This window comes from Haemaphysalis longicornis, unplaced genomic scaffold (genome assembly GCF_048455015.1).
Source record: "Haemaphysalis longicornis isolate Haplotype H1 unplaced genomic scaffold, Haemaphysalis longicornis Haplotype H1 scaffold_1, whole genome shotgun sequence".
Taxonomy (NCBI): domain Eukaryota; kingdom Metazoa; phylum Arthropoda; class Arachnida; order Ixodida; family Ixodidae; genus Haemaphysalis; species Haemaphysalis longicornis.
In genome coordinates, this window is record NW_027526203.1 from 195,942,902 (window position 1) to 195,969,842 (window position 26,941).

General features: G+C 47.3%; 1 protein-coding gene across 1 annotated transcript in view; it reads right to left on the reverse strand.

Moving 5' to 3' along the window:
* The window catches only part of LOC144140633 (nose resistant to fluoxetine protein 6-like), a 131,738-nt gene that overhangs the window by 17,888 nt on the left and 86,909 nt on the right, over positions 1-26,941 (reverse strand). Inside the window, exons 5-9 of the mRNA XM_077672309.1 lie at positions 24,499-24,550; positions 18,052-18,277; positions 12,912-13,005; positions 11,992-12,093; positions 8,009-8,174 (exon numbers count right to left, since the gene is read on the reverse strand). Coding sequence (XP_077528435.1) covers positions 8,009-8,174; positions 11,992-12,093; positions 12,912-13,005; positions 18,052-18,277; positions 24,499-24,550 — 640 coding nt within the window. The remainder of the gene's footprint in view (positions 1-8,008; positions 8,175-11,991; positions 12,094-12,911; positions 13,006-18,051; positions 18,278-24,498; positions 24,551-26,941) is intronic.

Below are 26,941 nucleotides of genomic sequence, written 5' to 3' on the forward strand. Positions count from 1 at the left end.
GCGGAAAGAGCACGTTTAGCCCGGGTACCTGGAACACTGGTGTCGCACCAACGCTACACCAAGTTTATTGCTGAAAAGCCTGCACGGCATGAGACAAAATTTGTGGCTCTCAGAAACGTCCATGTATGGCTTGTTTCAGAAGGACTCCTGGTTGAAATTTACCTCGTGGTGTTCAACAGGAGCTTATTTTGACCAAAATTTTAGTTTTTATATCGTTTTCGTAGACATTTTCAGGTGAAACTTTTTACGGTTGGTACGTAATTTGTAGTAGGGCACATGGCACATAACAGCGCAATTTTTCATTCAAGGAAGACGCTTGAATCAAGAATAAAATGTAGAAAAACGGGTAAACAATTAACCCTGAGATACGACGACGAGCTGTAAATTTTGCGAAAGCAGGAATAGCCACGCATATAACTAACCAAATAAATAGTAAGGAAAGCCTTCAAGACAATGGCGAAAGGCGCTATTAGTAGGTGTATGTAATATTTTTCGAGCGACAATTTCCCGGGAGTATGACCAGACCAGCCCCGCCTAACATCAGAGGAGGCACAGCCGACTTTACGTTCACACACGCATCTTGCGCCTTTCGCGCACAGCACAAGGTACGCCCCACACCACATAATACACTCCCAAGGCGGTTGTTCGTCCTCTTCTGACAGATATTGACAAAGGCGTTAGCCACTGAACATCTCACACATCGCCTCCGAAATTCACCCGGCACCCCCTGCTGCTCGTTCTGTGGAGGTTACCCCAACATCAAGCACACGTTATGGACTTGTGCTCGGCACTCAACATCGACCCGCATCTCCAACCCAACTCTGTAATTCTGGGAGACAAAGCTGGCTGGCACTGATGTTAAGAATTCCTCCGTTCTCGGAAGGCGTGTCTAAAGTTTACACGTCGCTGACGGGGAAGAGCTCGGGAGGACTTTGGAGGCCCCGGATCAAGTAACCGAAGACGAGGGTCGGAACGAAAAGCGGCCGCTGTTTACACCATGCGGCGCATCCGACACCACAGACCACGGACGGTGCGGCGCCAGCGAGCGACGTGTGTTTATATGTGTGCGCGCTTGCAGACGAACCGACGCCAACCATCGCCATTTGAGGCACCGAGACTCTCCTCTTTGTTCGTGCCCTTACCCTCTTTCTGTAGTGTATACCTGTGCGTATAATAAAACAGATCTTCAAGTGAACCCACACTGTTCGCATCGTTCCTTGGATATCTCCTGTGCGCGCGGCACCAGCCGCCCCGTTAAGTTACGCGCAGTCGAGCGGGAACTCGCTAATATCTAAAGGCAAGTTCACGCCTGCAGTTTTCCGTACTGTTTTCGACAAAGAAAACACTACTCAACATTTTGGTGCCGAAACCCGGGAGAAGTCGACCAAGCGACACCGAGAGCATCATGGATCGACTCCAGAGAAAGCTAGCAGCAATTCGCAACAGCATCGACAAGACCCTTGCAACCGCCAACGAGCTACTGCAAGCGTCACCAGCAGCGATCGGTGAGCTGGAAGAATTGTTTGACTTGCTTATCCAACAATCTGAAGAGCTTAGAGTAGCTAACGAGAACGTCGAAAAGGAGATAGACATCGACCAGCTTGATGAAGAATTGGCCAGCTGTAGTGCGTACAGCACAAAAATAAGCTCGATGAAAACAATCCTCAAAAGAGCTATCAAAATGGGAACAGCTAGCGACATTGCCCCGGCGGTTTCATCGCAAGTTAGCACCAGTTCAACGAGCAACACACAGTCCTCGGCACCCGCGTCAAGTGCGACGTCGTTTCAATCACAGGAGGCAACCACCAGACTTCCGAAGCTCGAAATTGCAAAATTCAACGGAGACGTGCGCTCATGGCCGAAATTCTGGAACGAATTCGAGTCGACAATCCACAAGAATTCAGCGCTTCCAGCCATTGACAAATTTAAGTATCTCTCAAGCTATCTGACAGGACGAGCTGCCGCTGCAATCGAAGGCCTTACGTTGACAGACAGAAACTACGAGATCGCGGTCAAAACCCTTTTGGAGAGGTTCGGCAAAGATGAAGTGATCATCGAGGATCATATGTCGCGGTTGCTGTCGATTCGACCCGTGCTGAACGTCGAGGAAACAGGGAGGCTGAGGATGCTGTACGATGAAATTCAGGCTGGTGTCCGAAGTTTGGAGGCGTTGGGCGTGCCGCCGAGCGGCTACGGAGTGCTGCTGCTCACGGTCCTCCGAAAGAGCATTCCAAAGGAGCTTCGCTTGGAGTACTGTCGCAGGAAGACAGCTCGCAGTGATGGAACCGAGTATGAGCTACTGAGTTTTCTAGACTTCCTGCGAAATGAAATCGAGAGCAGAGAGAGAGCAGAGTACGGTACTTGTCGGTTTCAAGAGTCTCATTCGCCACGAAACAAACAGAACCGCATGGGAAACGACCAAAAGCAGGCATCGTCGTCAGTCCTGTCAGCGTTCGCGGATAAGAAGGAAAATGCATGCGCCTTTTGCAAAGCACGTGATCACCTGACAGCCGACTGCCAGGCGGCTGTTTCTCTCGAACAAAAGAGCAACATACTGAAACAAGTAGAGACGTTGCTTCAAATGCACCAAACGAAACCATCGAGCAGCTGAATGTCGTACGGCAAAATGGCTCACTTGCGCGAAGTGCTCAGCTCGACACGCCACTGCTCTTTGCGGCCTCAACAACAGACCAGCCCGGGAACCATCGAGCCAGGTTGCGGCCCCGCCAGCGCCTACCGCAGAGTCGTCACTTCAGTCAGCAGCGACGATTGGCGCTGTCCGCATTATGCTGCAAACTGCTCAAGTTTGGGCAGAGGGACCTCACGAGCGATCCAAAGTGAGGCTCCTTCTCGACGGAGGAAGTCAGCGCACATTTGTGAAACAAGAACTATCGCGACGGCTAAAACTCCGCGTCCTGGGAGAGGAAAAACTGACAATTATGACCTTTGGCAACGAGAGGCCCACTGAGCAAAGAAAATGCCGCCGCGTCGAGCTGTGGCTGCGCAACCAACACAGCGGAAACGAAGTCCGAGTGGAAGCGTTGGAGGTCCCTCATATTTGCTGCGACGTGATACCAGCTCCTGAGATGACCACCGTGGCATACCTTAATGAACAAGGAATGGAGGTCGCCGACTGCTCGGTCGATGGGTCCCGTCTCGACGGAGTAGGACTCCTCCTAGGAGCCGATTATTACTGGGAGGTGACCACCGGTAACATCAAGCGCCTACAAAGCGGGCTCGTCGCCGTGGAGACGGTTTTCGGATGGACGTTGCAGGGAAGTGCGTCAACTTCGTCATCCGCTGTCGCCTATCACGCCAGCACCGGGGTCTTGCGCGTAACGGTAAGCGCCGACCTGGATGACGACAATCTTTCCAAGCAGCTAAAATCATTCTGGGAGCTGGAGCACATAGGCATTACGGACAAGTCAGATAACACCCACACCGAGAAGCAAGTGCTACAGGACTTCAAAGAAAACGTCGCTTACAAGGACGGTCGCTACTGCGTTGCCCTTCCCTGGCAAGAAAACATACACGAGCTTGCGGATAACAAGACGACGGCTCTTGCGAGGCTCTCCTCTCTGACTACAAAGCTTTTGCGCAGTGAAGGCACGGCTGAGGCCTACGACAGGGCGATACGGGACTACCTCCTTACCGGACACGCTGAGGAAGTTCCCGAAGCGGGTGAGTCCCCGAGGGGGCCTGTTTATTACATGCCGCATCGCGGCGTAACGCGCCCGAGCAGTGAAACTACCAAATTAAGAGTAGTTTTTGATGCTTCGTCAAGTGCACCAGGTCAGCGGTCTTTGAATGAGGTACTATCTGCTGGGCCGAACCTAAATCCGAACCTGTCGGATATCCTCATTGGGTTCAGGATGCACAATGTGGCCATCATGGCTGACATTGAGAAGGCCTTTCTCCAGGTTGGGCTTGCGGAAATGGATCGCGATGCACTACGCTTCCTTTGGTACGAAAGCGTTCCCAGACGGGGAGAAGTCCTTCCTCCGATCAAGGAGTATCGAATGACAAGAGTGCCCTTTGGAGTGACCTCTAGTCCATTTCTGCTCGCAGCTACCTTAAAGCACCATCTCGACTCTGTGCATAACTTGTTTCCTGCAACATCAGAGATACTACGTGACCACTTGTACGTGGACGATCTTGTGACGGTAGCTGACAACCTGGAGGAGGCGGAAAAGATTTGTCGAGAATCACAGGAAATCATGCAGCTAGCTGGCATGAACCTCCGTAAATGGAAATCGAACGAATTCAAGCTCGAAGAGGCATTGTCGGAAACAGATCGAACCCAAAGCGGATTTTCCGACGTGACGATGACAAAAATTCTTGGAGTCGAGTGGAGGCCAGAAAGTGACGATTTTGTGTTTGAGATGAACACGCTGATTGACTTTTTGAGCAAGCGACAGGACACGAAGCGATTTCTTCTGCAGGCATCTGCACGCGTGTTTGACCCCTTTGGCTTCCTCGCGCCAATTTCGACTACTGCGAAAGTAATGTTTCAGAGCCTGTGGGAACGAGGGACAGACTGGGACGAAAGTCTCCCGCCCGATATAGCTGAGACGTGGGACAAGTGGTGCCACCAGCTGCCTATGCTGAGGCAGATCGCAACACCTAGGCTGCTCGCTCGTAACCTCAGCCATGCGTGCACAGAAGTGGAGCTCCATGTGTTCTGTGATGCCAGCCCAAAGGCATACGGCGCTGTTGCTTATGTTAAAGCAAGGACAGAAAATGGATGCACCACGGTGACATTGTTGATGGCTAAAGCGAGAGTGGCTCCTCTCAAGCGACTGTCACTACCGCGACTGGAATTGATGGGAGCCGTTATCGGCGCACGGCTGGCAAAAAACCTGACGAAACAGTTGGGAATTGAAGGCATGACAGTTCACTGCTGGACAGACTCAACGATAGCCTTAAGCTGGATCAAAAGTTCCGCCTCCAAATGGAAGCCTTTTGTTTCAAACCGAGTCCAAGAGATACAACAACTGACCAATCCCGCAGTGTGGAAGCACTGTCCAGGAAAGGAAAACCCCGCAGACATATTAACCAGGGGTATCTTACCATCAGTTTTGGTGAATGCTAAGCAATGGTGGGAAGGGCCAGAGTGGCTCAACAAAAGCAAAACGTACCCCGCCTTCGAACCCTGCCTTGCTGATCCCCAACTCTGGCAAGAAGAAATCAGAACGCCGGTGCTAAACACCATAACAGACGGCGAACCAGCTGTTCTGATAAACCTAAGCGAAAAGAGTTCCCTCACTAGAGTGCTTCGGACAACAGCGTGGATCAAGCGCTTCCTCTACAACTGCCGAACCTCTTCGGAGAAAAGGATGGGGAGCCTGTCAGCCGAAGAGATGACCGAGGCGGAGAGGTACTGGCTGAGGATTTCACAGATGGAAACATTCGGAAATGAAGTACGGACCCTCAGTACATCCAAGTCGCTCGACCGAAAATCCCCGATAAAAGATTTGAACCCGTTCCTAGACAACGAGGGACTGCTACGGGTTAGAGGTCGGCTGCAAAACAGTACAGAGCAAGAGAGAACAATACATCCGATCATTCTGTCTGCGAGGCACCCTTACGCTGGCCTTCTGATTCGCGGGGAACACAAGCGGCTTCTACACGCAGGAGTACGAGATACGTTATCCCACCTCCATGAGAACTACTGGATCATTCGTGCAAGACAAGCCGTAAAATCAGCCATAAGACGCTGCGTGCCGTGTCAAAGACAGAGTTGTCGACCTGCCGCGGAAGCTCAGGCCCCGCTACCAGTTGACAGGGTGACTCAGGCGGACCCCTTTGAGGTTACGGGTGTAGACTTCGCGGGCCCCATATTTTACACGGACCAAGGAAGCATGCGGAAGTCTTATATAGCGCTCTTTACTTGCGCTACAACCAGGGCGGTACACCTAGAGCTGGTAAGAGACCTCACTACTGAGACATTTCTTATGGCGTTGAGGAGATTTATTGCGAGAACAGGAATACCGAAAACTGTGTACTCGGACAACGCTCTCACATTCAAGCGAGTCTCAGCGGACATGAACAAAATCTTTTTCGCCATCAAGGGAAGCGACACTCAGGCATACCTAAGTGACCATCGAATAACTTGGAAATTCATAGTGGAAAGAGCAGCATGGTGGGGTGGTTTCTGGGAGAGAATGGTACGTACAGTCAAGAACGTTCTCCGAAAGGTTCTTGGAAGAAGTGCACTCGACTACGACAGCATAGTAACCATTCTCACTCAGGCGGAAGCGGTTGTCAATTCTCGTCCGCTCACCTACGTGCACTCTCAGGCGGAAGAACTCACGCCTTTGACCCCGTCGCACTTACTCATCGGACGTCGGCTTACAATTTTTGCCCTTCCCCGGCGGTAATATCGTAACGACATCTACGAAAAGTACAGTCACAAGGCAATCGCAGCGACGCAGCGCCCTTATGGATTTGTTCTGGAGACGATGGAGACGCGAATATCTGCTGGAGCTACGTTCGGCGCACTTCGCAGCGGGGCTCCCGCAGAAGAGCGTCAAGGAAGGAGACATTGTCTTGCTCGGCGAAGATAAAACACCTCGCCAGCTGTGGAAACTTTGCAGGGTGGTCGAGACGTTTCCCGGACGAGACGGAAAGGCTCGGGCCTGCAGAATAGTTCTTCCTAACAAGAAAAAATTACGGCGGCCAGTTCAAGCGCTTTACCCTCTGGAGCTGTAATAAGAATGAGCAGAGGCTCATTGGGGGGGAGGATGTTAAGAATTCCTCCGTTCTCGGAAGGCGTGTCTAAAGTTTACACGTCGCTGACGGGGAAGAGCTCGGGAGGACTTCGGAGGCCCCGGATCAAGTAACCGAAGACGAGGATCGGAACGAAAAGCGGCCGCTGTTTACACCATGCGGCGCATCCGACACCACAGACCACGGACGGTGCGGCGCCAGCGAGCGACGTGTGTTTATATGTGTGCGCGCTTGCAGACGAACCGACGCCAACCATCGCCATTTGAGGCACCGAGACTCTCCTCTTTGTTCGTGCCCTTACCCTCTTTCTGTAGTGTATACCTGTGCGTATAATAAAACAGATCTTCAAGTGAACCCACACTGTTCGCATCGTTCCTTGGATATCTCCTGCGCGCGCGGCACCAGCCGCCCCGTTAAGTTACGCGCAGTCGAGCGGGAACTCGCTAATATCTAAAGGCAAGTTCACGCCTGCGGTTTTCCGTACTGTTTTCGACAAAGAAAACACTACTCAACAACTGCAGCGCAGCAACGCAGCAACTTCTAACGTCCAGATCGGAGGAAGCTTTCCCAAAACGTTGCCCTGAACTGTGGGTGCTTGGAAAAAATGTTAATCTCGGTTGTTTTTCCTCCCTTACCGTATACGTAAAGCTGGATAACCACTGCCACCGGATTGTGTCGTGCCGAGTGCAACAAGAGCGAAACCCTCACTTGCAGCTTGCTTACTGGTTAGCCCGTGCGCTTGCTGGCTTGCTTTTATGCGTTTCCATATTACCCAGGCGAAATGTGAATGTAAACGCATTCATAAAGTCTCTATACGTGGTTGTTTTAGTATGACAACCTTGCACGGCGCAAACGCGCACGCATGCGCGTACGTTGCGCCACCAAGCGTGTATGTTTTTGCGGGCGTGTCAATGTGTCTGATTCATCGCTCCCTAATTTGCTTTGATAGTTCAGACGCTTCGAGAAAAAACGTTCGGTGTACTTCTATGGCGGGTAGCAGGGTGGTTTTCGCTATAAACTTACCACTGGCCAACCATGTATACGGTGCAGTAACTCGGAAGTTTAATGGCGTAGAAGAAGACTTCAGGTAAGAAATCTTCTTCTCGATCCATGCATTAGTACCTACAGGAATATATTCTTTGTTCTCTCGGTCATACGCTAGTCATAACTAATTAATTTCAAACGCCATTCGTGCAATGTTTAAACGCCTGTTTTTGGTCGTAAGCTGAGAATGGCGAGGAGCGCGGAGAATATAGGGCGCCTGTGGAGAGAGACCCACCATCTTGCTGTAGGGGAGGTAGTTGCTGAAGTAGAGCAAGTTGGTCCACCAGCGGAGCCGGCAGTTCTCGGAGGCCAGGCCCAGCACGTCACCCCACATCGGCCCGCTGCCCAGGGCGGGCATCAACACGAACAGCGCCGTGGCCAGGGCGAACGACGGCGTCATCCTGCGCGCCAACGGGGGAGGGGGCGCCCGTGCACGCCGTCAAGTACCGCGCGTGCTCATGCACTCTTAAAAAAATCCGCTGATTGGCGTGCCTGGCAGCTACTCGCCAGAATAACCAAGATGCGATCGAAAGAGCAAAGTAGGGCAAGGATTTACGGTCCATGATACGATTTCTATCGAAACGTGCAGTACGCTTTGGATTGCGCAATGTCTAAGAGCAGCTGAAAATTTTCAGTCAAACCACATATCGAGGCTCGGGATCAGTCGAAAATTTTCTTTAGAGGTAGTGGGTGGTAAGTTTCATATTAGTTTGATTAAGAGGGTCGGAAAGAGCCCATCATGAAGCACTCATCAGACTAAAGTTGGCTAAAACATGCAAAAATTCGACGTAATGCGTAAACCAGACTCCTGGGCGTGCAGCGGCGACTAAAGCCCCTCCATTGCGTTTACGTCCATCGCGTCCGCCTGGGCGGCGGGCGAGAGCAGTATGGAGGGGCTTTGGTGGCTACCCACGGATTTAATTAAACAGTGTTTCGTCGTGTTCTGTGCACTGAACAATGTATGCAGCGAATTTTTAACTGAGCCAACATTTGTTCAACTATCCCCGGCCTGGTAAGGATTTTTCCAGCTGGAAGCTGCATTTTATTTATTTATTTATTTATTTATTTATTTATTTATTTATTTATTTATTTATTTTTTATTTTTTTATTTATTTATTTATTTATTTATTTATTTATTTATTTATTTATTTATTTTGTGAGCGCGTATGTCGCGTCGGCACAGCCTCGACACTCCCAGGGACTGTTCGTACAATCTGGGCAATCTCCTGCATTGCCTCCTCGCAGTAACATTATCATTCTCATTAACATTACTCAATCCTCTTCGCTCGTGCATCATCATCATCGCTCTCGGTACGGTGTTCGGAACCGACTGGATCGCCGAATAAATGTCTCGGTTCACCCGTAGCTCAAGGGCCTTACAATTTATTTATTTATTTATTTATTTATTTATTTATTTATTTATTTATTTATTTATTTATTTATTTATTTATTTATTTATTTATTTATTTATTTATTTATTTATTTATTTATTTATTTATTTATTTATTTATTTATTTATTTATTTATTTATTTATTTATTTATTTATTTATTTATTTATTTATTTATTTATTTATTTATTTATTTATTTATTAAAATACTCTGAAAGCCCGAAGGCGTTACAGAGAGAAGTGGGTGAAAATTTATACAACGTTAGTTACAGCCGTTTTGAACGATGTAGTATCTGGAATACTCTCGATGGAGGCGGGGACGGGGTTCCAGTCGTCAGGGGTCTTCGGCATGAACGAGTGAAATTGGCGGTTGGCGCGACACTTGGGAACCCCTGCCTTGTACCTGCTGCGGTCGTTACGTTCCGAGTTGTAGGAGGGAGCAGAAATGAGATCCTGTTTTAGAGTGGGGTGAGTAAAGTAAATCTCATGAAAAAGGCACAAAGGCGCAATTTTTCATCTAATAGCAAGGTCACTGAGTTTAAGAGCAGATTTAATTGACGTGATGCAAGCGGTTCGCGAGTATAGTTTGTGACAATTAATCGAGCATCGCGGTTCTGAATGGCTACCAAAGATGAAGACAACACCACCATATCAGGGTCCCAAATCGACGATGCATATTCTAATTTTGATCTAACGATGGTTTTATACAGTAAGAGCCTTAAAAACATTGGATCAAGCTTTATATTGCGGCGTAAGAAGCCAACCATGCGATTAGTATTGTTAGTAACATAATTAATATGTTCATGCCATTGCAGATTAATGCTAATGTGAACGCCGAGGTACTTATACAGAATGTAATTGCACATTTCGCTTATACAGAAAGTAATTGCACATTGTTAAGTTCGTACGAAAATAGGTCAGATGGGTTATACCGTTTTGCGACAGAAGAAACTCTCATTCTTTTGCGTTTGTTAACGTTAAGTAGCACCAGCCATTCCTTGCACCAAGAAGATACGGTATTAATGTCGACTTGAAGAGTGGCAGAATCCCCTGGGTTAATTATTTCACGGAAAATCACGCAATCACCGGCAAAAAGTCTAATTGTAAGTTGTTAGCCAGGTTATTAATATCAATTAGGAAGAATAAGGGACATAACACAGAACCCTTTGGTACTCCAGATGTTACGTGTTGCAAGGGTGAGTCGCAATTGTTACTACTTACATATTGTGTTAGGTTAGACAAAAGACCCTCTATCCACTTGATTAAGCTGATTTCTATGTTAAGAGTTTATGGGAAAGTTTATGTTAAGTTTATGGGAAATTGAATGGAACGCTTTACATTCGAAACTAAGTCGAACGCTTCATATATTCGAAACGAAATAAAGTTAAATAAAAGGAAAGAAAAGAAAAGAAATGCAGGCTCATGAATATTTGCGTCATCTTGAAGCCCGGGTCTGCCCACCGTGAATTCTGCTCATGGGCAAAGCCGGGACCAATAACACGCCCTCCTCGATTCCACGATGGCTGTAGCATTCAAAGCTACTTTTGGGTTGCCAGAAAATGCCGGTTTGTTTTCATATTCACCTGGAAAACGCGGCCGCGGCTTCGCGTGTTTTCCATATACAACTTTAAAACGTACAGACATTCTCTGTGTGACTACAATGTTACCAATCTGCTGTGACGCGCTTGTTTATGGACCTCATATTTCATGTCCTCGCGCAACCTTTGGGAGCGGCCTTTGCCTTCAGCTGGGACGAAGTGTTCAGGAGGCGTCCACGGAGGCAGCGTGACAACCATTGTAACGGCTGAACAAGCGGTGAAAACGGGGTCCAGCCAACGCCGCGAATTCATGAACACGGCGACCGCTATCCCACGGCGACCGTTATCCCCGCGAACACGGCGACCGTTATCCCATCAGAGATGTTGGCACGCCCAGAAGACCCCCCCCCCCCCCCCCTCGCGTAACGTATAGAGGCTTGCGGGAAAAACCCACGGCGGCTCACAGGACCAGTGAGAGCTGTTTAATGTATTTATACTTTTTTGTGTTGTGTGCGACACACTTGACGCCTGTTGACCGATGGACCCTTCGGCGAGCCGTGGCAGTGCGTTTGGGACACAGTTCGAAGACGTTACTCGCACGTTTGAGTTGTCATGTTGCCGCACTCTAGCGTGCTGTAACGTCGTTCCTGTCTTCTCGCAATGAATTAAACAGTTTAAGTTCGGCCTCTGGCTCCTCGTCGTCGAAGCAGATGCAAATCAACCGCATTAATGCCACTTTCATGGTGCCAAATCTGCCCCAGTTCAACAAACAATGCTAATTCACTTGCTTCCTGTTAGTGGAGTTGTATTAAAGTGACAGCACTAGGAATGAGATTAAAAAATCAGCACGCACCGGGGGTTCGAATCCCCGTACCGCGCACGGAAACCTCAAGTTGCCGTACGCGGTGGCCTCGTGGCCACGACGAAGCTAGTTTTACCATAGCAGTTGAGGTTATCTCGGCATTGCTAGGGGTGGTGCCATAGCGTCTGACCGACGTCAGCCCCAGTGCGGTGGCTACGCGTTTCATCTGATAATTTTAGAATTATCTAGGACACCGTCTTTGGTTAGGAACCAGAGACCGCGAGCCTGGTAATAGAAAAGCGGGATGTAGACTGGCCAAATATCGTTCTTTCTTGGCAGTCCAACAAAAACGTGATATGGCATCAATACTGCGGTGATCGATAACATTGTACGCACACGCACGCACGCTCCTTCTAAGCATTCTGTATACCCTTTGACTCTATTCGCAAGGTGCGCGTATATTTTCTGTTTATTCCGGGCTAGCATTACCTCCAGTATCTGTGAAACACCGCGGAGATCATGCTCCATAGGTTCATGCTGCAGCTCGTTTGGTGGCATTTCCTTGTCTGGTTGTACGCCAACAGCAGGCCACTGTCAAGACAAGAGATATACGAGGAAAAATGAACCAACGCGCTGAATAATCAATCAACTGAAACTCGCGAATGGGAGCGGGCAACCGCAAGTAGTAAAAAGAAGCACACATGAGTACTTTGAATGTTAGCTTAAAATTCCGGTCGCTAAATATTATGAAGGGCGTTAAGCTATAGAATCACGCCGTTTCACCCTGCAGGTGCCTTTCTCACAATGCTAGGCTTATCTTTACCTATTAGTGTGAATATGATTTATCGTTATCCTGTGATTTCTCACACCTGCAGCGATGCTATATGCACAAGAAAAATTTGAACACACCAGCAAACGTCACAGGTGTGTTTCATTGCGCGTATGTGGAAGGAAAACAAAAGTTTCAAGAAGTGCTTGAAGAACCTCACAGATTTCCATTTCAGGTGTAAGAAGACGCCGGAACAACAACCGGGTTACGAAGCGCGCTGTCGTGACGCACTACATTCGACCTCCTGGAGATCCCTAACGTACTCGAGCTAAAAAAATGTCCGCCCAGTGTATTAAGTGACACCCAGCATCTGACACGGTATCGCTCTCCTGTCCGTCGTAGGTCTTGGATGAGCGCACCTCCCAAGAGCTACGGATTAAGCTGTATATTGTATTCGCGGCACTATTCAAACAAGGAAACATTACGTTACGAATATAGACTTGCAACCTTGGCATTATTGTCTTTCGTGTACGAAGAAAGTTACACCTCAAATGTTTGAGAGGTCATAATATTATTACTTCTTTTTTCTCGTTTCTGAAACGAGTGCAAGCAAAATAAAAAAGCAAGGATATACACTCACGTGATGAAGAAGAAGGTGTCGACCGGGAGCGTAAAGTTTTCGACCAACGTGAACAGAAAGTCTTTGAACAAAAGTTGCAGCTTCGTCAGGGAAGCTGCGAAAAAGAAAAAAAAGCAGTGGGTTGAGGCGGAGGGGGCGACACGCTAACACTTTGAAGAGGCAAAAAATGCAACGCATTGAATTTCACAAGTGAGCAGCGCATGGACAGGGTTTAAAAAATTTGAGAACCTTTATTGTGTATCCGGAAACGAACGCATTGCGTGTACGGCCAGATTTCCCCTAGGTGACGACGAATACAGGGTCGTAAATGAACAGAGGGCTCACTTAGAGTCACGAACGGCGCACAGATGAGTGGACGTGAAAATTTTGCCTTCTCTTTTTAGGCTTTTACATATCCTTGCACGCTCGCTTTTGCGCGTCTATGAATACACCGATGTGCACCTGTGATCCCTTTCTATGTTCCTACCAATTTTATGATCGCAGCGTCAATTTCTGTCATTCCTAGGTATAGTTATAAATCTACCGATCTCAATGCTTAGTTGCGTTTAGCGAAATTTGTTACTTGAGTTTTAGCGCATTTATTAGTACATTTCCTTTGTGTATGCTTTCCTCGCTGTGTCACATGTCGAACACCATTTAGAGTGCTGCTCACAAATGGTGTCCTTCTTCGACAACGTCTTGTCTCAACTTTGAATACTGGACTTCCATTTGTCGAAGAGCTCTTTGCTGCGAGGAGGCTTGGAGAAGCAACACATTTCTTCCTTTGTTGCGTACCCGGAGTGGTCCCCGGACCCAAACCACCTCATCGTTAGAGAGTTTTAGCAGTCCGCCTGTTCCGTTGTGTACGTAGTTACCGTGTTGACAGGGGCCAGACTGCGCCTGCGCGCGCGGAAGGGCGAGGAGGCGCACCCCACCGTGACGAATGCGCGCACACGGTGAAGGCCGGCACGCGGCACTAATCCCTCTATCGCGACGAATGCCCAAGTGCCCAGACAGGTACCGGTCAACACGGTAACTACGTACACGACGTACACGACGGAACAGGCGGATTGCTAAAACTCAATTCGTCTGTTCCGTCGTGTACGTAGTTACCGTGTTGACCGGTACCCGTCTGGGCACTTGGGCATTCGTCGCGCTAGGCGAATTAGTGCCGCGTGCCGGCCTTCACCGTGTCCGCGCATTCGTCACGGTGGGGTGCGCCTCCTCGCCCTTCCGCGCGCCCAGGCGCAGTCTGGTCCCGGTCAACACGGTAACTATGTACACGACGGAACAGGCGGACTGCTAAAACTTTCCATTGCCCCATAAAACAGGTCTATACAACTTGCCATGTGTAACGCGTACTGAATTTTTGCAGTCGCAATCACATTTCTTTTGACTGTAGTTCCGGTGTGTACTGTCGATATTGCAGCACACTTGTACGCATGGTTCCATTCGTAAGGCTCATTTTGTGTTTATAGGGCCCAAAACTGGCTTCGCTTATGTTAAGCTGTATTGGTCTCTCTCTCTCTCTGTCTACAGAAATTTGTAAAATGTAGCAGCAGGTATTCCATATTCAATTTTGTATCTGAATCCACTCTCTTCTGAACAGTCATCGTACGAGGCCTTCATCTCTGGACAGCCTTCAACAATATGCTTCTGGATAGCGAATGCACGGGCATGCACTGGTACCCTGCATCCACCAAGCGCATTCGCCATTGCGCTGCCACGCACGGGTTTTCCAGCGTCGGTGTAACGAAAGGGCCGCCGCTTCTCCAGCTAGCGCCAAAGCACTGACTGGGATATCGCGCTCGCCTTGTGGCCCTAGCTCGCTCGCTCGACCCAAGTATATAGAGCACCAAGGCGGCGTCCGGGGGTAACGCTGTTGTTCGCGGGGTACCATACAATAATGCAATTGTAAAGGTACCATAACATTCTCAACAACCAATTATTTCTAGCATTTCACACAGTGGCGAAAAGGAGGATAAATTGCACGCAGGATGTCTCGTTAATAACATTTACCCTGCTCTGTGTTTTTTTTTACCTTAAAGTTAAAGTTGAAAAAAAATTACTAATGTTTTGTTTTATAGCAATGCCATGACTTGATAAAATTGAAGTCGTAAAATAGGCCAATGTTCAGTTTCCGTGCGTAAGAAGTATGACCAAGCTGGGTCAATAAGTGCTCACGGAGCTTACTATTCGGGAGTTTGGTTTAAAAGGTACACAACAGCTAGTAATTGAGCCGAATTTACACGCGCAAGACACCCCACACTGCTGCTGCGTTCGCGTCTTATATGGGTGCTGTCAAAAATCTGGAAATATTTCATCCACGACGCGAGAAACCGCGCCACAGGCTCCGATATATACCGTCGACCCCAGCGGCTTTCACAGTGAGTGCAAGCACGACTGGCCGCTGGAGGCGCGCGAGTCGGCGCCGCTTGAGACTTGCGGGGAGGCATCGCCCTTGCCGGCAATTACACTCAAGGTCAGCGTTTGTTATATGGACCCCGTCACCGCGCAGGTAGCAATTACGTTGAGCGGTAGACCGACGAACGCGTATCCAGTATCGCGGTTTCCGGTGCGCTCTACATTATTCTAGCTCGCCGTGACGATGACCGCGGGAAGGTTTTCCTTGGCGAATCAACCGGTCTCGCGGTTTCTAGGCACACAATGAACACCGCCATGCGGCCGCTTAGTCGTCAGGGGCAATTACTCGTCTATCTGGTAATCGTAAATCTTTTCATACAGCAAGAAGTGCGCAGTAAAAACCTCCCCTTTTTGCTCGAGCTCAGTGTGGTTCAAAAATAAATAATCGCTAAACACACGTAAGGATAACGGCGTGACTTGTATTGACGACATGCGCAAGCTGTGCCATTGAAACCTAAATGTTCTTTCGTGTTAAGTCAACGTCATTGTTTTATAAACAGTAGAATATTAAGGTATAGATCTCAAATTATAATCGGCAAAGGCGCTGCGCTGCTGAGCACGAGGTCGCGGGTTCGATTCCCGGCCGTGGCGGCCGCTTTTCTGATGGAGGCGGAAAGCAAAAACGCCCGTGTGTAGGAGATTTCGGCGCACGTTAAAGATCCCCAGGTGGTCAAAAATTATCCGGAGCCCTCCACTACGTCGTGCCTCATCACCTGCGTTGCGTCGGCGCGTTAAACCCAACAATCAATCAATCAATCAAATTATAATCATGTTTCATTAAGAGATTTTCTTTTGCTTTTGGCTGAAGTTTAAAAAAGAGCAGTGGGGTGACGGTTGTTTACTCTAACAGGAAGTTCGTTTTAACTGGAAAATGTCCGTAGTTCAGCGTACATATAGTAGTAACAAGGGACTACCAAACCGCTTTGTGTACACGGGTGGATAATTGTCACCGTCTGAGATCCCCTTGCATTGATGCTGTTCATCGCATTGGTTACCGTGGTCAACGCCCGCTACTTTCTTGCCCCGTCGTCTTTCTGGTCTTCGTTTCATTTTGTGCTGTAACTATTTAATATGACCTACCGATTCGCCCAACAGCACAGTGCACCTATTAACTGTTTGAATTTTATTGCTTCTTCGGTTGCTACGGACATTGCTTTCTGCACTTCTGGTCGTCAGCCTTTCGGCTTTATGTCTGGCCCTTTAAGGCTATTCTTTGTATTCAAACGAAATGACAAGTGATCAGAGATTAAAGTTCTCAAATCACATATATGTCTGTGATAATTGAATAAAGTATATCGCATTATGCGAAACCATTAAGTAAAATAGTTGCCAGAGGCAAATAGTAAAATAGTAAAAAATGCCCCTTCTGCAAGTTTATTTTCTCAAAGTTTTAATTATTTCTGGTTACTGTACTCCGCCTACAAACACCTTCGTTGCCTGATCAATTAACTCAAGTTAGGTAAAACCATTCAACTACTGGAACATCAAACTTTCACAGGCTGGTTTCATATGCGCAGTCACTAGTCAGCAGTATAAACCTAACACGGGAAGTTGGGCGAGTTGGTTGATAATTAGGGAATTCATCGGAGCAGATAACATTACCACAGGCACAGAGCGACATCAGAGACGAAGCGACGATGTGGTTCGTCTCTTCTGCTGCTCTGTCCTTGTGTCAATGTTCGCTAGCACGATGAATTCTCTACCTGTATACACTTACGTGGGTTAGTGGCTACTGCAAAAGTTGGCAGAATATGGTTTGCCAGAATAATTAGCGAACCCTCATCTGCCTCAATGCCCCTCGCACCCGGACTACTTGCTAGGCCACGGATAACCAGTCAAGAATGACCAGAGCCACAATAAATGCAGTCTAAACGTTCTAACCCAGACAAATTGTTTCAGAAGAGTTGAAGCTTGAGCCGGTTGGTACATAACTTTGAGAGTAGAGGGCAGCGCAATGAACGAGACGAAGCGGAGAAGAGACAAACACAAGCGCTTACTAACAACCAAATGATTTATTGCATCGGGGCGCCAGTTTTTTACATGCTGGTCGACCACCAAAATCAACAAGGAAGAAAGAAGAAGGGGTAGGGCAGAAGGAACAGGGGAAAACAGCACCAAATTGATTCCTGCAAAACGCACAGCAATGGTGACAGGTAAGTGCTTGTGTATGCCTCTTCTCCGCTCTCGTTCATTGCTCTGCCCTCTACTCTAAAAAAAACAACAACAACAAAAAAACAAATTATTTGCCCATCACACGAAGTGATACGGAGTTTAGCGTAGCGTCTTTCCAAACACGTCTTCCCACCAGGATCTCGGCAACGCAACCTTTTCAGTTCGCTTTGCCTTTCCGTAAATTCATGCTCGGTTCCATGGCGACCATGGTTTCCTTTGTCGTTTATTTCTAACACGGCGCGATTACGCGGCTAGGATCACGCCGTCGCAATTGCTTAGGTTGCCCGCAACTTGCGTGGAGGAACAGGCGCGACGCCGCACACCCGCGTGATATCTTGCTTTGTTTATTTCATTTTTGCAGCGCGCCGCTGCTGGGCGGCTACAATTACGTTACGGCATCCACAGCTTCCATTACGGCACGGCTTCCGTCGTGCAGCCGGCGCGGTGCACTCCGATTTCGATTTGGCGCCGATAGGTGACGTCCCGCGCAAGGCATGGCGGTATGCTCGTACACCCCCCAAACTTGAGAACGCCCTGATGACAGCTCATGCTGTAAAAGTCTCACCGAAGCGAATGTAGGTGGAGAGGTCCGTGAGGAAGTAAATGTGTCCCAGCACGATCCAGAAGCAGGAGACGACGCGGATGCCGTTCAGCGCCTCCAGGGGTCCGGCCACGTGCTCGGAGCGAGCGAAAAGCGCCCGCGTGTTGCGCTCCAGCGAGAAGCTGCAGAGGACCTCGGCTACACGGCCTGCTTGACAGTCACAAAAGGGAGAAGTAGGAACAATGAAAAGCTCGGGCAAGACAAAACAGAGGCAGGGCATCCTGTGTTTAAAAAGTGACAAACTATGGCACAAACCTAATAGCAGTGTGAAACGTTGGCCAGCTCTGCAATATGCCCGTACGTTATAGGCACAAATTTTCAGATGATTACCAGTATTCTAGATTATGGTTACAAGTGTAATAAATTGTCATCTGAGTAATCAGTCAATGCTGCCCTAACAGTATATCTCTTGTTAAGTCACTGGTAGCCGTTCCCTAAGGGAACCTGGTGACAAATTAGGGTGGTATTAGGGCAGACGTGGTGGAAAGCTGGCACCTTTCCCATAACACCCATGCAGCACTGTAATAAAAATTTGGGAGCGACTGCCTATTTGGGAGTACGGTGGCTCTATCCACCGTACTATCCACCAACATTATCCATAATGTCCATTATCTATCCACCAACATTATCCATAATGCCATATCCCCTAGCACCTCTACAGTGAAATGTAAAAAAAGGTACAAGTACCCTGGCAACCCTTGGGTTACACAGGGGCTACTACGAAGCATGCGCAAGAAAGAAAATTTATACCGCAAAACTAAAAAGAAACCTTTTAATTCATCACTTGCTAGGCGCTACCAGAATTATTCCAAAGTTTTGAATAATTTGTTGAGGGCAGCTAAGGAACGTTACTACGTAGGTGAATTTAATAAAAATAAAAATAATCCTAAAAAACAATGGAAGTTATTCAATAATTTTCTAAACAGGTCCACATGCAATGTGCCTGTATCGGAAGTAAACTACAACGGCGTCATTCACAAATCTGGCGACGTTGCCAATGCATTTTGTGAATACTTTTTCTCGCTTCCGAAACCACAGCTTTCTTCGTCATATTCCGATATATACCGTTGTAGTCATACATTTTTCCTTTCTCCTGTGTCACCTGAAGAGGTATACTTAACAATTTTGGGATTGAAAGATACTAGTGCAGGACTAGACAATATCCGTGCAAGTCATTTAAAAGCTGTTGCTGATGTTATTTCTAGTACGCTATGCATAATAATCGATCGCATTTTTGAAGGTGGAATTTTCCCGCAAATTTTAAAAAAGGCCAAAATTATTCCTTTGTTCAAAAAGGGAGATAGGTTACTAATTTCCAACTACAGGCCGATCTCTATTCTATCAAGTATCAGTAAGATTATTGAGCGGTTATTTGTACAGCGTTTGAATGACTTCCTCGCGAAATTTGACCTCCTTAAGCCCAATCAATTTTAGTTTTCGCGCTGGTAGCTCGGATAATCTCGCACTCCTATCCCTAACAGATTATATTAAAAAATCAATAGACTCCGGCTTGCTAGTAGGCTCAGTGTTTATAGATTTCACGAAGGCTTTCGACACAATTAATCATAATATTTTATTTCATAAACTTGATATGTATGGCATAAGGGGCCCTGCACTTTCTTTTTTGAGGAGCTATTTAATTAATAGGGAAGGCAAGGTTTACTATGGCGAACATTCCTCTGATACCAAAATTATAAATCAAGGGGTCCCTCAAGGGTCAATTATTGGCCCCTTATTGTTTATAATTTATATTAATGACATCGTAGATCATCTTCAATCGGATCATTGTGTTCTTTACGCCGACGACACCACATTATCTTGTGCCCACAAATTGCTACCGCCCCTTGTTTCATTGCTAAATGGTGTTTTAACGAAAGCCATGGATTGGTGTCACAAGAATCACCTAATTATAAATCCCTCAAGAACTATATTTATGTTATTTAGATCGGAACAGAAGCGCGTCTCCTTTAAACCGGCGATAAATCTGGGTATCGACACTATTCATGTCTCTGACCATGTCATTTTTCTTGGCGTTCACCTTGATTCTCATCTCAAATTTCGCAATCACTTCAATTACTTAAGACGAAAAACTGCATATGGCATTAGAGCCCTCATTAAGGCTCGTCAGTTTTTTCCACGTCACGCGCTTCTATCTTTGTATTTTGCATTTATTCACAGTCATTTGATATATGGAATTGTTGCGTGGGGTAATACGTATAATTCTCACATTTCATACGTCCAACATGTCCAGAACCAAGCCATCCGCATAATCACAAATAGCTCCTTCTATTCCAGCGCTAGCACACTTCTTGCTCAAAATAACGTGTTGTCAGTTCGCAAACTATTCCAATATAACATTATTACTTTATTGTTCAAACTGCTGACTAATCAACTTCTTTTCCACTTTATTGAGTTAAGTTGTCTCACTAATACAAACCCAACCAGATTCGCTGCAAACTACAATTACTTGCTTCCTTCAGTTTCAACAAATTATGGCAAAATGACTTCGCATTTTCCCGCTATTTCAAGGTGGAATAGTCTGCCGGATGCAATTAAGTCACTTTCTTCTTTATCGCTATTTAAAAAGCATCTTAAAGAATTTCTTTTGCAGTTTTGATTCGTTCGCAGTAGTTCTACGAATGTGTAATTTAGCGTGTGTTTATTTTTTTGTTGTTGTTGCATGGTTGTTTGTTCTCGGTTTTATTGAATATGTGTGTGTTTATGGTTTTGTACTGCTAGTGGGATACAATTTTTTTTCTTCAGTGTCAGCTGCATTCCAATTCACTTTGCTCATTTTATTTTCCACTTTTTTTTTTCAACGTGCGCAATACTCGCCCCTTGAACTTCGTTAGTTTTTGTCCTCTCTTGGCAGAACTTCTTTAGAGATTTCGCTTAAATGCACTGTTTCGTCTATTCGTTTTTCCTGCACATTCTGAACTGTTGTTTTGCTTTAAATTGTGATTTGAAATACAATACAGTGTAGTGTGTCCAGTTTTTCCTATTTTCCTTTTTTTTGCTTTCGTTTTTCTTTCTTTTTGTTTTTCTTCGGTCCATCCTGTTTTTCTTTTTTCTTTTCTTCTCGTTCTTTTCTTTTAATTTAGTCTGTCTGGTAATGTTACGACATGAGTTCTTGGTTTGCATTGCTCTGTTGTCATTTTTGCTCTGTAAGTGTAACTTTGAGACTTGTGGTTATTTAAATTGTCTTTAGCTGCTTTCATTGTATTTTTTCTATGTAATTATGTATCGAGGGTCCCGGTGCAGTATCAACTATGGGACCCTCGTCTGGATATATCTTCACATGTAACCGTCCTCTTTTACAATAAACTTCTTCTTCTTCTTCTGAAATGCTCGAAGAACGACAAGGAAGGTATCGGTACGGTTAAGGAGGTTTGGTTTCTTTTGCATGGTTTCGCCATGCCTGTATACCCAAGCGGGAATAGCAACACATATATACATGTTCAGCAAAAACCCGCTACAGCGAAACGGCTCATCCAAATTGTCGCCTTTGTCGGAATAATCTGCAGTTATACCTCAAGTACGTGCGTTTAAGTCGCCACCAATTATAACAAACCACTGTTTATAACATTTTTTTCTCTCTTTATGAATTCGTTATAACGGGGTTCCCTGTATTTGGCAATACTCGAGCACTCGAGGCTTATTAAGCTGGTCTGCTGGCATTGAATCTCAGGACAGCGACCGCATCCGAACCTACTTAACAGTGGACGATGTACCAGGCGGTCGTGCAAACGGTGAGGCCCGTTTCTTTTTTCTTTTTTTTTTTTTACGGGGTGTTTTCTACACAGCAGTCATGGGGTCTCAGCTCAATGTTATCATACGATAAATTTTTAAGCCCGTTAAATAGGGCATGGTGAAACAAGCACTATGGCTTTTAGATTTCCGAACGTATATTTGTGGCTGACGCCAAGTTCGAGAAGCTTCGTGCTGTACGTGGGACGGCCGGAAGGAGAGGGTGTAATACATTGGCACCCGAGTATATTCGAACATCCATGTGACGGGCGCCGAAACACAATCAGCGGCACATGGTTGATTTGGCTAAGCGATAGTGGACATCCTTCTGTTCCAGGTTGGACCCCAGGAAATTACTCACGAGGATATGGAATTTGGTAGCAATTTTTCGCTCCCCACCGGCGCCTCTTCAACCGCTTAATTTAATTTTCATGCGTACTAACGCTATCGACTTACAACTTCACGCCATCTTGTGCAAAAAGTATGGCCATGTCGACACCACTTTTGTCACCTGTCTTTTAACAGATTGGAATTGCACCAGCTAACACGTCCCTCATGGGCGAATATTTTGCAATGTCGACACGCGCCATGGTTTTATCTCCTGCGAACAAGGCCTCTTCTCCCGGTCCAGATGACATCAGTCTACAGCCCTGTTATTTCGAGGTGAGGCAGCGAAAAGGTATCTCCTGAACATTTCCAGCCAATCCTGGAAGGCCGGTGTTCTCGAGCGATCCCAGCTGGAAGCTGCCTCTCGCTGTGCCCATACTTAAATCAGGAAGAGATCCAACAACCTGCGAGTCTTACCGGCCGATTGCGCTTTTAAGTTGTGTGTGTGAGCTATTTGATAAAATGGCGCTACGCTTTGTAGATCGGGATTTACAAATAGAAATGTTTACGCGCTATACAGACATTTGGCTTCCGAATTGGCAGAAGTAGTATTGACAAAGCTATAACGCTTGCGAATTGTGATAAGCGAGGAAAGCTCTGAGTACCACTGTCGTAGCGGTGTTTCTGGGCGCACATGATTCTGTGCCACATGAAGCTATTCGCAGGTCAGTGAGTTCCTTGGTAGTTAGCGGGTGTTTACATGCACATGTGACTGTCGGATAACATCTCCCAAAGGAGCGTCTATATGTCTACATATGACCATAACCCAACGAAGCGCAGGGAAACTCGTGGCGTTACTTAAGTTGAGTCCGGCACTGTTAAATATTTCTCTCATCGGTGTTGAGTGCTCGCGATCTCCCTGTATATGCGCGAACGAGATTTGTACATGCTGCTCTGAACCTGACAGACGTGTGTTCCGCGCGGGGCTTTAGAGGGAAATCGATTGGATTTCATCGTTCGTATCGGTAAAATGAAAATTCCAGCAATAAATGCGCTGTCATCACTTTCGCGAAGTGTGACTTCACGCATTACGAGATCGCCGCCATGGGAATTCCAATAGCATATATCGCAGACCATAACTTTCTCGGTGTTACGTCCGGTAGTTCATTGATTTGGAGGTCACATGCTTGAAGGAAAATCTCGCCTCGTTCGCTCACATTTTGCGCGTTATTTCTAGTAACGTCGGTGGCTGCACAGTTTCGTGATTCCTCCAGCTGTATGACGTGTTCTGCGAAGGCCTGCTACTCCACAGCCTTCCTGATTTGTCTCCCCTCCAAAATAGAAATCTGAGACCGTTTAAATTCATGCAGGCGCAGGCGCAGATATTCAGAGTGCGCATCGAAGTACCAAAGGCAACATCCGCTGTGGGAATGATGATTGAATGCAGACGCCTTTCGCAAATAAGGTTGCGTAAACAGGAGCTGTTTCGTTCTCGTGCGCGCTTCCGTTTTCTTCCAAGGCAGCAGCGCCATTCACTGGCTACAACTTCCGCTACAGAGGTCTAGAATGCCTTACCCCAGAATTACCAGATTCAAGCTGGGCCCTTAAGCTCCCCTTGGATGTATGCACATATCAGCATTTCACACCAGCGCCAGGAATAAGGCGTTAAGCGAATGCATGCGCTCCGCCGCGAAAGTTTTTGCTCTAGAACTCATAGTATCCGACGAATACCCCAATGCGATGCGATGAGGCTTTGGGGGGGGGGGGGGGGGGGAGGTAGGAGGAAAAGGCTCGAAACTGTCTGGCGTAGGTTGCCGACACCTTACGAATACCCCAACCATACGCATCTTTATACTGACAGAGTCGCTCCACAAAGCTCTTCCATGATTCATGTTTCGATTTCTTTGTTGTGCACTACAATAAGCTCAAAATGTTACAACATCTATGGCGTGCCCGAGCTAACCTCCCTGCGCGCTGCTTCCTAATACATAACTAAGCGGGCAGTCTGCACAGGGGGGCGATCTTTACAGACTCTCGGGCGGCCCTCCAATGCCTTGCTTTTCCTCCCCGAAAGATCAACTATAGTTATGAAAATTCAGCCTCTACACTATCAAGCATTGAAGGATGGCCATTCCATTGAGCTTCAGTGGCGACAGGCACAGTGCGGTGCACCAGGCAACGCTACAGCGGACACTATGCGACATGAAAGAGAGCCCGCTAAGAGGGTAACAAAAGCATAAGGAAGAAGGTACTATGGGCCTCCATGAGGCACTTCTCAGTGGAAGAGCACTTGCCTCCGAGAGACGGCGCTTCCTTGACGCTGTGCTTGCAGAGAGCGCCGAGTGCAGTGCCGACAACAGCCAGTAGTAGGACGACTCCCAGGATGCAACTGCGAGGATGAAATTGGTTGGCCAACACGCTTTTACGTGCTTTGCTTTGTCTGCACGCGTCGCCTTGTTAACCTTTTTTTTTTTTTTTTTCAATGCTTCGGGGAGGAACTTGTTGAACCGGATAGCACGCAGAAATTCCTAGGGAACTTTATTCTGCTTACGTGGTTTGGAGGCGAAAGCATAGCGATTCCTCAAGGCTTCTTCACATGCTACACCAAGTTGTTTCACCTTTAGGTATGGCGCATACCTAATCAGGGGATCAGCCAATCAACAGAAGACAGCGAAGATAAATAGAATTCTCATTTAATTACGAGACGCTTAAAAAAGATAATTTAGACCGGTTGGGAAGAGTTTTGGATCCCTAAACAACAGAAAAGAAACTGAAAAATCAAGACGAGAGTAACCAATCGCAATTATAAAGTGAATCTATTAGAATTTTCAGTGACGTGCAGGCGGGTAGAGCATACATCCCGGCGGCAGAACCCCATTTCAGAAGCCCTGAATGGCGGCACTGGTAGGGATATCCCTTGAGCGGCACCTCCAGGATCTGACGTCTGAGATGTGAAAAACGTCGACATGTCAAGAGGTAGCGTTCGACAGACTCATCTCATTACAATAGCTTTCTTCTTTTTATTCGTCTTTTAAGGCGAATTACTCCGACAGTCGGACTGGCCCCGCTTCATGCTCGAGCTTCCCCATCGTCAGAGCTCTCCTGCACGTGCAGGAGCATCAGGCTCATTGTTTCACTCTGGCAGGGTGCCGGGCTAGCGCTGTGGTTAGTGCACTTGGTTGCTGGTCGGGCGACCCCGGCTTGAATTCCGCACGAACTTGATTTATTTTCCATTTTGGCATCATTCGTGTTGATGCCGACGACGGCAACTACAGCTACCATCACTTTTCGCGATTTATGCGACGCCTTTCAGCTTAATAATAACCGACTTCCTGCCAGCACACCAGACCTCCGAGTGGGCTGTGCGGCCCTGTCTTCCCATCAATATGGACATTATGGGGAAATATTATTTCAGGTCTTGACCAGTGCACAACGGCGAGAAAAAGAATGAGCATACGCACGCGGAATTTCTAAAGCAAAGCTTTTTAGCTCTACCAGCCAACGGTTTTTTCGTGGCGTGCGGGACAACAAACTCCTAACGCGTCGGGGGCGGCGGCGGGGGAAGGGAGGCGGGGCGGAGGGTTTCCCTCACGGAGCACACTAAAGATGGCGCCGCGAATTTACCCAGCGTTCCCCGCGTGGAAGCGCCTGCTCGCCGGCGGCGGCGTCGGCGGTATGGCTTTGTCGTCTGCTTTAGCGAAGGTTGTTTTGGGCCTGTTTTGGTGCAGCTTCGCGTCCATTGCGCGGTGCCTTCGCACGGCTTGATTAGCTTGTTCCACTGCACCTCCAGACTAATCCGCATCCGTCGGAATTGAGTGGTCGTACGGCAAACATACGTTAAGGATTGGTTTGCAGAGTGGGAAAACAAAATATACAGACCACATGCAGACATCTGGCCGCTAGAGAAACGCTACCTTTATGCACTGGTTCCCACGAATGGGACTTCGTTTTCTAAATTGGTGATTACCAATTCGGTTGTGTTTTAAGAGGTATTAGAAAAGGTGAAAGTAGCAACTGGTTCTGATAAATAGCTATTATAAATGTTCCCTCAGCTTTCTCGCAATTCTCAAACTTACTAAACTAACTAGTTTAAATCGGTATAAATGGGAATCATTAAGCTCACATGCCGAATAGTTTCGGTGTCTGCGCTTGTGTCGCGCGGTGGTGTAGCCCCAAGCTAGCACATCAGGATGGCTAGGTTCCGCTGTCTCACCCTTCGAAAGACACCCCTTCTCGTTTTCTATCTCCCGACTCACGGCCAGGCTACAGCGGCGGCGTCCGCCGCTCTAGCCCGGCCGTGGCCGACGCTGCTCCTGCGTTCGGGACGGCGCCCCCGCTAATTCCGAGTAGCCGCGGGCAGAATCTCTGGTTTCACTCTTTGTAGAGCTACGTGTATGAATTCAAGTGACGTCGCATGAGCGATTGTTGTGGATGTCGTTTAAAGCTTTGCTTTCCAGCCACCTTGACAGTGTGGATTGGACCCAATTTTTTTTTTTTGAAATCGCTACTTTTTATAGTAGAAAAATACTCGGTAGTATCGAAGAGCAAGTGAAATCCAGGACCTCTTGTATGCGTCCTGCAGGTGGCGTTATAGCTCTGGCGCTGTATGCTAGGCACTGCAATTTGTCACTCAGATATTTCTTCTCTACCCGCTTTGTATTCGCTGCTTAAATGGCGCGAGATGATGTTCAAAATCCTCGCGATAGCAACAAATTACTATCAATTGCCTGTTATTTCCACCGCTATTAAATTAGCATTTTCTTTTGCCATTCACCTAAAT